Raw genomic sequence first — 12,855 nt, 5'->3', positions numbered from 1 at the left:
TTATCACTGAAAGCCAATTGAATGTCAGGTTCTGAGCTCGGAGTTAAAGAAATAAAGATGCATGAAGTGAACTTGTAATTTAGGGTCTCACAGTTAAGTGGAGAGAGAGGCAGGTAAATAAATAAGATGATGGGACAAATGCTACTAAAAGCATGTACCAAGTCTCACGGGCAGACGGAGGAAAGACAGGCAGAATCGGCATAAGGCAACTCAGAGAAGGTCTTTGTTTAGCCTACAGGCCCACATTGGCGTTTCCAAATTCCAGAAATCAGAATTCCTGGGAAATCTCAGAAATTCCTAATATCATAAGCTATTCCTAACATATTCCCAGTATTATAGGCTCTTTCCTCACTATTACGGCTATCCACAATTGTTCAACACATAAGAAAAATTAAGTCGGGTGGTATTTATGAAGAACCATCACCTCTAGTCATTATGCAAACACTGGGAGCCAGCAGGGAATGTTCCTGGGTGATACTTGAGTAACGTATCACTGATCTCCTCTAACAAGGCTAACAGCACTCCACTGCAGCTTGTGTCAACATTGTCAATTCTAGGATGCACTTCCTCTTCCAGGATTTGTTATTTCTTGGAACGCTGCTCAAAAGATGCATATACAGTATACTATACGTATAAACTTACTAATATTTATTTTCCTTCCAAGGATGATGCAGCAGCGGACAGAGAGACAGACAGACATGGCACCGGCTCCGAGCAAGGTGGACTGAAGAGTGGCAGTCACTCTTCTGGCCCATGCTCCTCTCCCGATTCCCAGAAATGTCAACGGTAGCCTTCTACCACGTGCTCCCTTGTGGCCCGTGCCTCTCCTAGCAGCATGCTCATCTCTCTCTCTTTTTATTTTAATGTTTATTTATTTTTGAGAGAGAGAGAGAGAGAGAGAGAGAGAGAGCAAGCAGGGGAGGGGCAAAGAGAGAGAGAGAGACACAGAATCCGAAGCAGGCTCCAGGCTCCGAGCTGTCAGCACAGAGTCCAACACAGGGCTCAAACTCACCGACCACAAGATCATGAGCTGAGCCAAAGTCAGACACCTATCCGACCAAGCCACCCAGGCGCCCCAACCCTCGCAATAGTTTAATAGGGACAGAAACTTTTACATGAGACATTTAAAACTGTTCTCATGTTTGCATAAAAATTCCTCTTACATAGTTTTTCAAGGATTATCTGTTGAAAAGGAAGATACTTGTCTTCAGAATTTAAATGAGAGGCATAATAACGACAGTAAAATAAGTGGGAGACACAGTGTTTAACATTGAGCAGTCTGTATTTAATGAATGATTAGTTGAACTAATGAAAATGAATTAACACTTTGCAAATGTGTTGTATTCCCAGAGTTTGTTCTGTAACTCAGTTGGTTTGAATTTGGGATGCATTCTCCCATAGAAACAATGTTATAAATGATACTTAAGGGTCAAGAAATCCCACTAAGGCTGTTTACCCATAATGTAGCAATAAAATGTAAGAAAGTAATGGCATTGTGTAAGAATGCTTCAACATTTTTGAATACAGGTGTTTGAGGAAAAGTGACTTTAATTAGGAGAGAGAGGAGATGGCACATGAAAAATAGCGTAGTGATTCCCAAAGGGATTTCTGAGCCCTTTCAAGGATCATGGAGGGCATTGTGACTTTTTTAACATCTATTTTCATATTAAAATATATGCATTTCTGGGGCACCTGGGTGGCTCAGTCAGTTAAGCTTCCAACTTCGGCTCAGGTCATGATCTCACAGCTTGTGGGTTCAAACCCCTCATTAGGCTCTGTGCTGACAGCTTAGAGCCTGGAGCCGCCTTCAGATTCTGTGTCTCCCTCTCTGTCTGCCCCTCCCCCACTCACGCTATGTCTCTGTCTCTCAAAAATAAACAAACATTAAAAAATTAAAATGTATGCATTTCTTTCTCTTGGTACAATCTTATACTATTCTTATCAGCAGGATCATTATTGTTTGCCTGGTAGGCAATTGATAACTGTTTTGTTTTCAATTGGCTGGAAGGGTAGAAACAACGCAAGATGGAAGGCTGGGGGAAATTTCTCTTAAGTAATTGGGGGGGCGCCTGGGTGGCTCAGTGGGTTAAGCGGGGGACTTCGGCTCAGGTCATGACCTCGCGGTCTGTGAGTTCGAGCCCCGCGTTGGGTTCTGTGCTGACAGCTCAGAGCCTGGAGCCTGTTTCAGATTCTGTGTCTCCCTCTCTCTGACCCTCCCCCATTCATGCTCTCTGTCTCAAAAATAAATAAACGTTTAAAAAAAAGTAATTGGAAAAGAGTTGTAAGAGATGAACATGTCATAAACAGCAAACAAGTATTTATCACATGTATCAGTATTCAGATTAAAAAAAAAAAAGATGTACTATGCTCTTGAGAGGTTTTCTATTTACACAGGGAGTGAGCTCTACACGGAAAGAAAAAGCACCACCTGGTAAGACGCCTTGGGTGTCAATGAAGGAGGGGGCTGTTCAGAGTAGGGAGTGATCTTTGGGGCCAGGGAGGAGGAAAGAAGAACTTGAATCTGGCCTTTGGGAGAGGATTTCAGTCAGGAGAGGGCTGGGAGAGCGCAGGAGGTGAAATTAACTGAATGGTACTTAACAGAATATATAAGGAAAGGAAGGGACATGGTTTGAACATGATACCTAAGGAGAAAGAATACGGTGGGGAAATGGATGCTGGATGATTTCCCCCATGGAAGCTGTACAACGGCTCAGGAAAAGTTGGTGCTGGCCAGAGCCAACTAGGAATAATGGCCTTAAAATCTCCAAGGGACCAGGCAGTACGCCACCAGAATTTCACAGGTGTTTGCAACTCAGGTTGTGCCTTAATATACCTAGGTGTTTCTATAGCATTTGTGTAATTTTATCATATCCTGCCTGTTGTTTCTGGTAATGCGTTCTATTAGACAAACCCCACTGATTCTTAAAGAAAGAACTTCTGAAACCCTTGCCTTTGGGATAAGAAGACATCAAGTTCCGTTTGCCAGTACTCCCCACTGCTTCCGTCTCTTCTTCCAATACCTTTCGTTGTTGGACCCTGACCAAATCACTCATTCTCTGGGGCCAGCTTTCTTACCTCCAAATGAGAATCGAACTATATTACCTATTCCTTCCAAGTCTAAAAACTAGATTATGAAATTTTCCAAAATGACAAATGGCTACTTCTGAAAAACACAGATGATTCCGTTATCCATTTTCTTCTCAAGAATTAGGCGACTCTGCGCTCAGAGCTGCTACGGGGCCAACGGGATTTATCTAGAAAAAAGTGGCGTGGCAAGCGTAAGCTTTTTCCCTCCAGTAAAAAAGCGGCGAGAGTCGCCGCGGCAAAAATCTGTTCGCTCCTATCTCCTTCGATTCAAAAGTCTTCTGGGCAACCACAAGTAGATAAAACCCTGTCGTTCCGCTCTCGAGGTGTGGTTTGGGGCGCTAACGACACGGACCAGCGTTAAGCATCCGGCTCCCTAACCGCAGACCTTAACACCCGCGGCCAGCACTGAGCAGCCGGACCCGCGCGAGGCTCTGCGGCTTCCCGTGAGGTGCGGTGCGGCGGAAGCGGGGCAGCCACACTTCCGGTGGCTCACCCATGCGGTCGCCACACTTCCTGTTGATTCAGCCCCGCCGAGGGTTGGGCTGGGAGGAGGGCCGGCGGGTGGGCGGGAGGCTGCGGGGGTGGCGTCCTGTGGTCAGGCGTGGGCGCGCGCGGGGCCGCGGCGGGCACGGAGCGTCAGCCTCGTCGCTTCAGTCTCGAGCACCCTCCGCGGCCGCGCCTCCCGCCCTGCGCCCTCCGGTCCGGCTCCGCGCCACCATGCCCGCGGTGGACAAGCTCCTGCTGGAGGAGGCGTTGCAGGACAGCCCCCAGGTACCTCCCGCCGCTCCGGTCACCTCGCCCGGGGGCCGGAGGCCGGGGAGGCCCCCCTCAAGCCCCGGGATGAAGGCCTGGAGCACGCGGGGTGGGCCGGCCGGCCGGGAGGGGGCACCCCTCAGGCGGGGCTGGAGAACCCGGGGGGGCACCCCACGGCCGGAGTCTTTGTGGCGCGACCCCTTCCCAAAGTCAGCTGAAACTGACGCTGCCCGGCCTAAACTCCGGCTCCCCCGCTTCGCTGAGCGCCTCGGGCAGATAATTTAACCTTTTTGTGCTGCAGTTTTGTCATCTGTAACCCAGGGGTAATAATTGTATCCGCCTGGTAGAGTTGTCAGAATTAAGTAAGGGAAAGCCTGTCAGGTTGTTAGCGGGTAACGTCTGGTAGAAAAGAAGTAGTCAATCTTAGTTATTATTATCCCCGCTACTACCACTGATGGGATAGGTCCTGGTGGATTTAGGGCCAAGATGGGAGGCAGAGAGCCTAGATCTCTTTCTCAGCGGTACCCTTCGGCAGTTTTCCCATTTGTCAAGAGAAAATGACAGCACCTGCCCTATTTGTGGCACGGGGGAACTTCATTAGCACGCTCGAGATGGAAGTTAAGTCCTTTGAGTTCTGCAGATGAAAGGGGCTGCGTAAATATGGCAGAGGAGTGCAGAATGACATTAGTTTATAATCCAATGGGCTTCTCTTCAGGGAACTTTTGTTCCCCATTAGCATTTCCCCAGTTTCATATCCGCTCTCCTGGTTCTGAGTTGTTTAAAGAAGTCTCTTTATGCCCAGGTGTCTCAACTCTTGAAAAATTCTTATGATATTAACCTGTTTTCCTTCTCTTTTCGGTTCCTTTCCTTTTTCTTAGCGGATTGAACTCCTGGTTCAATGACCTTTTGATGGACTTAGCTACACCCACTCTGCATCTTGCCAGTTCAGAATAAGTAGTAAAAGGGCTGCGTGCTTAAGTTTTCTTCTGCCCTCTCCCCCCCCCTTTTTTTTTTTTTTTTTTTTGATCTTTAGGTAGGCAAGTGAGAAACTTGATCAAGCTGTGACTTTTTTTTTTTTTTTAATTGGCATCCGCTGGTCTGATTGACTTTTCAAAGGGCTCTTTGAAGGCTTCAGACTGGTGGCATTTTAATGGGACCAAAGCTCTTTGGAGAAGTCATTTTGTGCATCCTCACAAATAGTGTGAGATGTGAAGATAATAAGGTAGAATTTAGGATTTCCATTTGCTTTGTAGTTGGAGAAACAGTGCAAAGATCTCTTGCTTTCCTAACTGATCATGGTGATGGGCTGAGCCAGGTCAGAGAGGTTGTACTAACTGACTCTCCATGTTGCTGGTAAGTCACATGCTGCATTTTTGCCTCTCGCATAAGTGAACAGGCACAATTTCTGAGTCATTTACAGGGTTTGCTCAGCAGTGAGGCAAGCAAGTCAGGAAACCTGGGTCCTGATTCTTGCTCTCCCACTGACTCGTCGTGTGACTGGGGCATGTCAGCCATCTCCACCCTGTGACTGAGTCCGTTTTCTCGTCTGCAGAATGAGGGACCTGGAGCAGATGACCTCTAAGGGGCTTTCGAAGCTTAAAATTCTATCATAGTGCATGGTTTGTAACTTTGAGCTTGTTATGTGAAAGAGGAGGTTGTGTGGCATTGCCCTTCCTATGTGATGTTCCTCTTCACGTGGGGAAGTTGCTACTGCCTTTGGGAGTTGGGTGTAACCCTGCTGGGGTTCTTCACGAGGTTGTTCAGTGGAAGCTAACTTTCAAGAAGGCCTTTGATACTCATCAGAATATATTTATTTAGCAGTCTTACAGGGGGCATGTGCCTAAAGCGGCCTTTCTTCCAAGGAGACTCATAGATTTGGAACTGGAGAGAAGCTAATCAGAGTCCTTCGTTTTATGTGTGCAGAGTAAAAACAGTAACAAATCCCTATATCACGCATGCATTTTGTGTGCCAGGCACCATTCTAAATCCTTCACCTGTATTAATTCACTTCATGTTCCCGACAGTCTTTTGAAGTAGTAGGCTTCCTATTAAAAGTACCAAGGAGCAGAGAAGTTAAATAACTTGCCCCAGATTATACACACTGCAGCGGCTGAGCCAGGATTGGAACCAGGGAGTCTGAGTATATTGTTCAAGTTGACCCAGCTACCTGGCACCTGGATTTTCTGTCATCGGTGACCTAAAATGTTTTTCCGCTGAAAGGAAAAGGTCCTGAGAAACCATCTATCGTTTGTTTGTTCTAGTTTTCTGAAGAGTAGTTATGAGGGTTGCCGCAGCAGCCTGCGCAGGACTGATTAGTGAACACAAAAGCTTTTGTATTTGAACTCAGTGACCCAAGAAGAGCTGAATAGCAGTTGACCTCCCTTAGACACATCTATTCATTTCCTCCTTTTTAGTTCTGCGGGGTGTATTGTAAGACCCCGTCTGTGCACACACACGTTATTTCTAGTTACATCTGATATGTGAGATGCACAGTGTTTTAGGGACTAACATACTTGTCTCCATGGCCGATTACGAGCCTCGGCTCCTTGCCAGGCTCTGCTAGATGCCGGGAATATAGTGACATGGTGAGAATGCCTGCCCGCCACTGGTGCACAGTCTGTTCCGGGAGACAGATAAGGACTGATGCGGGCAGCTGCAGCCCCCAGGGGCTTACTGTCTTTTGCGTGATAGCATGCTTTTGAGATAAGGTGCAGACAAAGGCACTATTGCTCGCTGTTTTCTTGATTTTTGTTTGTTTGTTTCCTTTCCCTTGGCATAACTGAAGCCCAGAGAAAAAGACTTAGTTCTGAGCTTATGCACTGAGTGGCCCAACTGGGAACGGCCGTCCTTGACCAAGCCAGGCTTTTCTTTCCTCAAGCAAGATGCCTCAGAACAGCCTGTGGTTATGTCTTCTTTGTGAAGAACAATGCATGTATTTTACAATCAGAGTTATTAAGGCTGTGCCGTTATATAATCAGATACTACTCTGGAGAGTAAACCATGTCTGGGACTCTTTTATTAGGGAACAGCCAGTTTCTTTAAGATGGAGGGGTGATGTGGAGCTGAGGCTGTATCCTTGGAGTGTCTGGTTTGGTTTTTCTGGCTGGACATACTCTTAAGAGTGCATAGTAGAGAAAGGATGGGATTGAAATCCTGTTTCTGCCTCTGTTACGTTATGCAGGTTACTCACCCTCTCTGAGCTTGTGTTTTGAGATGTGTAAAATTAGAATAAAAGTAATTACTTAATGGGCTTCTTATGAAGAATAAATAACGTGCTAAAGTTATTTATGCCTGCTTGTCATAGTCACGCCATAAATGATTGCTGTTATCTTTATAAGTGACACGCACCATCGTCTTTCAGACTTTTAAGTAGAGTCTTTGATGTCTGATGTACCTGTGCCTGGTGCTTGGTCTCATTCCTTATGACTAAGAACATTCCTGTTGTTCCAAATATAAATTTAAGCAGATATGGAGCTGATAATGTGGATATCAAAACAGTGCCTAAGATAGCTGGGTGTATTTTTCAGCTGTGACCATGACCTAGTTAAATTAGAAAGACTGGATTTTTCTTGCCAGTGCTAATGGGGGTCATGGTAAACATGTCCAGAGTGTAAGGAAACAAAACAAAACTCTTCTGATACAAGTATTTAGCAGTTGTTATAGGTGAGAGCGTGGCAGTAGGATGACCAAAGGGAAGCCAGCTCCAGGCAGGAAGGACTTGGGCTGTGGACCACAGAGCACGCCCACTGGTAAAGCTCAGCCTGCTGGGTGACAGGTACAGCCTCCTGCGGTGGAGGAAGCATGGCCATCGGTCCAGACAAACCTGGATTTACATCCCAGCCCTGCTGCTTCCCCACCACGGGAGGTTGAGCAAGTTTCTTAACCTTGATGAGCCTTAGTTTTATCGTCTGTGACAGATATCCATGGTATCTGTATCCATGGTATCTGTCTCCTAAAGTTGTTGGAAGGATTCAGTGAAATAACAAATATTTAATGCCCACCACAGTGTCTCACACCTAGGAGGTACAGAGTAAAGGAGTTTTCGTTTTTTTTCCTGTTCTCTTTGTGGAGGACATTAACACAAGCCTTCTCTTTTCATCTTACCTATCATTTTCCACTCAATTTTATTCCTAAGAGTTTTGAAAACAAGGAGTAGGACTTGACTAAATGGATATTTATAGTATTTTAAAAAATTAAATATCCTCAATCCAGTTGTATCATTCTTCTCAATATCCTAGACATGGTAGGTACAGCGAAGAAAGATACCAGGATCATAATAGACATGGGTGAGTTCCTACAGCATTGACACCATGACTACAAAAAGATGACAAGGTCCTTCACTCTTAGATAACATTTATAGATAACCATTGCTGTGGTGTTAAAGTGAAATCATACACAGACCCGTGCTCCTTCCCTTTCCGAGTCTCCCAGAGGCTTCGTCTGTAGCTGCTCTCGGTATCTTCAGCAAACTCTGCTCTCAGTTGGCAAAATGAAATCCTACGTGTAAAGCCTCTATTATCTTTAGTAAGTAATCAGCGCTCATTATCGTCATAATCAGTGTCATCTGCTGTAACTCTAGGTCACACAGTAGTAGGCACTTTATGTATATTCATGATCTCAGTAACCCTGCAAATTAGTGTCAGAGCTTGAATTTGGACTCAGCACTGACATGGTCCCCCAAGGTCCTCCCAGGTCCTTTGAGAGGTGCAGCAGGCTATAAGCTCCTGGAGAACATAGAGTCGATTCTGATCACCTTTGAATCCCAGTTCCCATCACAATGTTTTGTCAGATATTAGATGAAGGCAGAGACGCATGCATCAATGAATGAATGCAGTCTTTTTTTATTTTCCAAAATAAAAATTATATTTATTTAATTTTAAGTTTTATTTATTTATTTTGAGAGCGAGAGCATGAGCAGGGGAGGGGGAGAGAGAGAGAAAGAGAGAATCTCAAGCAGGCTCTGTGCTGTCAGCGTGGAGCCTGATGTGGGGCTTGAACTCACCAACCTTGAGATCATGACCTGAGCTGAAACCAAGAGTTGGATGCTTAACTGACTGAGCCACCCAGGCGCCCCTGAAAAAAAGTATATTTTAAGAAGACAGAATGAAGAATTCTAACCCAGTGTTTTTCACCTACTGGTTGACATCCATGAGTCAATTATGAGATACAGTGAGTCACAATCATGATTTTTGTTTACAAATGGAATAGAATAGAAATCAGCGCGTATGCGTACTAATGACGAACATTGGTAAAATGTGTTGCGCACCGTCGTTTTTCATTTTAAAAAGTTTGATGGACTCTGCTTTAGCACGCGAATTACGCACTGTAGGAACTCTGATATTTTGCTGTCATTGAGAGCTTTTTAAAAACCTATCCGACATCTTCCTTATTCGTTGCCTCTGGTCCCTCTGTTAAAAAGGACTGATAGTAAAGAGAGTATACTGGTCTCAGAGCAGGTATTTTTAGCCTTAAAGGCCTCAGGCAAAGCCAGGACAAGTGTGTGTTACTGTGAAGCGTACCAGAGTTTGTGGAACAAGATCAAGGGCAGACTGAACCACCCAAACGCCCAGATAATTGAGGGCGCTTGGAGGCCGGTTATTGCTCTCTTACCTGAGCTGAGAAAAAGAAGGAATTGAAATTCATTTTGCAGGGAAATGATGAGCCATAAGAGGATATTCTTTGTAACGTGCTTTGATACCATCTTATTAAAAGCATTTCTGTAACTCACTGTTCGTTCTGTGCCTCATGGGTTATTCTCAGGGATTCCATTATCCCTGGCATAATAGTTTAAATTCCCACTGCGCTGGACACAGTAAGTAAAGTCCCCTGAGTAGATATAGTCACTTATGTGACACCTTGATACTTCTTTAGATGCCATCAATATGTAAATACTTCTTCAGAGTTCGCCATGTGTCGGGCTCTGTGCATAAGAACGGTAGGAAGTACCTTTCATCTGGTGACATTGTTCAGCTGCTCCAGGGCACTGAGTGGTTTAGTCTTCGTAAAGGGAACCGAGTTCACGTTCTTGTTAAGTTGCTGTCTCGGTGTTGTGCCCAGATCTGCTGGTGGACCCAGGGTAGATCTGGAAATGTCCTGGCTGTGAGTTTTAAATTGGTTGAATAAAAGACGACAAAAGACATGAAAATTGACCATAGTGTCTGAAGAGGAAAGAATGACACACTCCTGCAAGATGTCCAAGACTGCAGAAAACCAGACAGATGGCTGGCTGTTGGGGTGGTATACTGCTGGGCGTCCACACCCCAGGTAAACACGCAGGCCTGACGTCGTGTTCAGTTTATGGGCTGGAAAGGAGAAGCTGCCTTTTTACCTCTTTTTTTTTTTTTTTTAAATTTTTTTAATTTAATTGCATAGACTCTCCTGATGCTTGGGTAGGGGCTAAGTTGAAACAGTAATAGTGCTGGAGTCTTAACTCTTTAAAAATTGGCTTTCCTTCTCTGGCCTCGACACTCGAATTCTATTGTTTGTCCCTGCGTTGCAGTCTGAAGGATTAGAAAAGCAGTTCTAATGCCTTTTTTTTTTTTAAACATTTATTTATTTTTGAGAGAGCATGAGAGGGGGAAGAGCAGAGAGAGAGAGGGGACACAGAACCTGAAGCAGGCTCCAGGCTCTGAGCTGTCAGCCCAGGGGCTTGAGCCTGCGAACCTCGAGATCATGACCTGAGCTGAAGTCAGAGGCTTAACCAACTGAGCCCACCCAAGCGCCCCTAGAAAAGCAGTTCTAAATGAAAGCTCCAGAAATCAACTCTTCCTACTATCATCAGTAAAAGAATGAAGCCAGAGAATAGGCCCCTTCTCTGTCCACGTTTCAGAGGTGTGTGTTTTCTACCTCCTCTGTAACTTTTCTACTTAGAAATCAAGTCGACTTCATTTCTTCTTTTCTTGTAGACTCGCTCTTTACTGAGTGTTTTTGAAGAAGATGCTGCCACCCTCACGGATTATACCAACCAGCTGCTCCAGGCAATGCAGCGCGTCTACGGAGCCCAGGTATCCACAGCTGCGCCCTCACCTGGGCGGGGGGAGTAGGAGCCCTCTGCCCTCATCTTGAACTTCTCTCAGGAGGTTGAGGAATTTGAGTCAGAAAAACACCATTTAAAATTTGGAAATAAAATCAGAATTGCTTCCGTTCACTTTCAAAAACGGAGGACGATCTGTTTTCATTGCTTAAGAAAGAGGGTAATTTTCCCGTGACTAGTAAAACCAGTAGAGAAGGACCATGTCACTGGTTTTAGTTTTGTTTTTTGTTTGTTGTTGTTTTTTTTTAATTCAGCCCCACAGGGAAACATTTGAATCTCCTCTTCCTACTTGTGAATGCGGGAGGTCAGTATTCTGAGACATGCTCTTTGTCTTTCTCCTAAATGGGAGTCTTAGATGTCAGTGCAGGCGGCTAGAGAGGCTCTTTTCAAGTGCTTCCTCTGAAAAGACTTGAGTCACACTTGTGAAACTGTTGGGCGGCTTCTTTGTTTTGGGGAACAGATCTCTCTGACTTGCAAAACAACGCAAAATAAATTGCTGAGTAGCAAAAGTGAATCTTTTCAAGATCAAGAAGTGTCCATGTATGTTACTTTCTCAGGGAAGACTTGCGAATTGCTTAAAATGTTGAGTGTCACACATCAAAATATGGCAGCCGATGCTTTTGAGTATTGATTCCTTGCCGACTTAAATCTGTGTGTGTTAATGTTTCTTTTTCTCACTAATGACCTCTAAAGAAATGCCACATTCAGTATATAATATGTATACATTAATAATAGTGTATAGTCAGTTATTATTATTATATAGCTCTTAACATTCATATATGATGATTTGTTATTGTCATTGTTTTATTAGTGCTTGCCATCAAGTTGCTTACATTTGGGGTGGAGGACAGAGAAAACAATTACCTAAGAGTGTTTGCACCACTAGGAAAGGAGGTCACCTAACCCTGAGGAATTGTGCTCAGCACCCAAAGAGAGGATGATGGTGGTCGTTGACATTGACTGAACATTTCAGGACTTTTACATGGATATTTCGTTTAAATTCCCCAGCAACTCTGTGAGATGGGCACTGTTGTCATTGTCCTCGTTTTATAGTTCAGGAGACTGAAGGATTCCAACGACCAGGACCATGACCAAGTGCACCCTGTTCATACGTGGCAGAGCAAGTCCGCCTGAAGCCAGAGCCCAAACTCTCAGCCACTGAGCATGGGGTGGCCTGAACTAGAAAGTGGCAGTAGAGGTGGAAAGAAGTGGATGAAATTCAGAGGTGTTTAGGAGGCGGGTTGGTGATTGATTGGATGTGAAGGAGTCAGATGTGTAAAGGATGAGTCAGGAATGATGTCCAGGTCTTTGACTTGAACAACAGGGTGGATGGTTGGGAGCACAGAGGAAGAGATGGAAGGGGTGTGTGTGTGTGTGTGTGTGTGTGTGTGTGTGTGTGTCAGGAATGACAGGGATGCCGGTCATAATTCTTTCTTGAAAGGCTGATTGGGGATGTCCAAAGTGGAGAAAGAGCTTGTTGAAAGTTCAGATCTAGAGTTCAGGCTGGAGATACAGAGTTGCAAACTAGACTGTATTATACAAGTGCAACTTAATTGGAACTAATTATAAAACCCAAACAAATCATGTGCTTTTGTGTGATTTTACTTATTTGGCTGAGACATTCAGAAACTGGGGACATATTATTTTGATTTTTTTAAACCCTACTTGTTTATATTGTATGTTTTTATGTTTTTCTCTACATAGTCAAAATTTAAGAAAATAGGATTTTTTTTTTTTTTAAGTTTATTTCTGAGAGAGAGAGAGAGAGAGTGAGCATGAGCGAGGGAGGAGCAGAGAGAGGGAGACACAGAATCCAAAGCAGGCTCCAGGCTCTGAGCTGTCAGCACAGAGCCCGATGCGGGGCTCGAACTTGTGAACTGTGAGATCATGACCTGAGCTAAAGTCGGACGCTTAACCAACTGAGCCACCCAGGCACCCCCAAAAATAGGATTTTTTTTTTAACTGGACTTAACACCTGAACT

The 12,855-nt window shown here is 44.7% G+C and overlaps 1 protein-coding gene across 2 annotated transcripts in view; it reads left to right on the top strand.

The window, feature by feature from the left end:
• The first annotated feature begins 3,647 nt into the window (after nucleotides 1–3,647).
• Nucleotides 3,648–12,855, top strand: part of APPL2 (adaptor protein, phosphotyrosine interacting with PH domain and leucine zipper 2) — a 53,872-nt gene continuing 44,664 nt past the window's right edge. Inside the window, exons 1-2 of one of the 2 annotated variants that reach the window (XM_042947590.1) lie at nucleotides 3,648–3,858; nucleotides 10,746–10,844. In XM_042947590.1, the coding sequence (XP_042803524.1) occupies nucleotides 3,805–3,858; nucleotides 10,746–10,844 (153 nt within the window). In that variant the 5' untranslated portion in view covers nucleotides 3,648–3,804. The remainder of the gene's footprint in view (nucleotides 3,859–10,745; nucleotides 10,845–12,855) is intronic. The other variant, XM_042947589.1, reaches the window with a different exon arrangement.

The sequence above is a fragment of the Panthera leo genome, chromosome B4 (genome assembly GCF_018350215.1).
Source record: "Panthera leo isolate Ple1 chromosome B4, P.leo_Ple1_pat1.1, whole genome shotgun sequence".
Classification (NCBI taxonomy): Eukaryota; Metazoa; Chordata; class Mammalia; order Carnivora; family Felidae; genus Panthera; species Panthera leo.
This window is presented reverse-complemented; position numbering and strand designations above follow the sequence as displayed.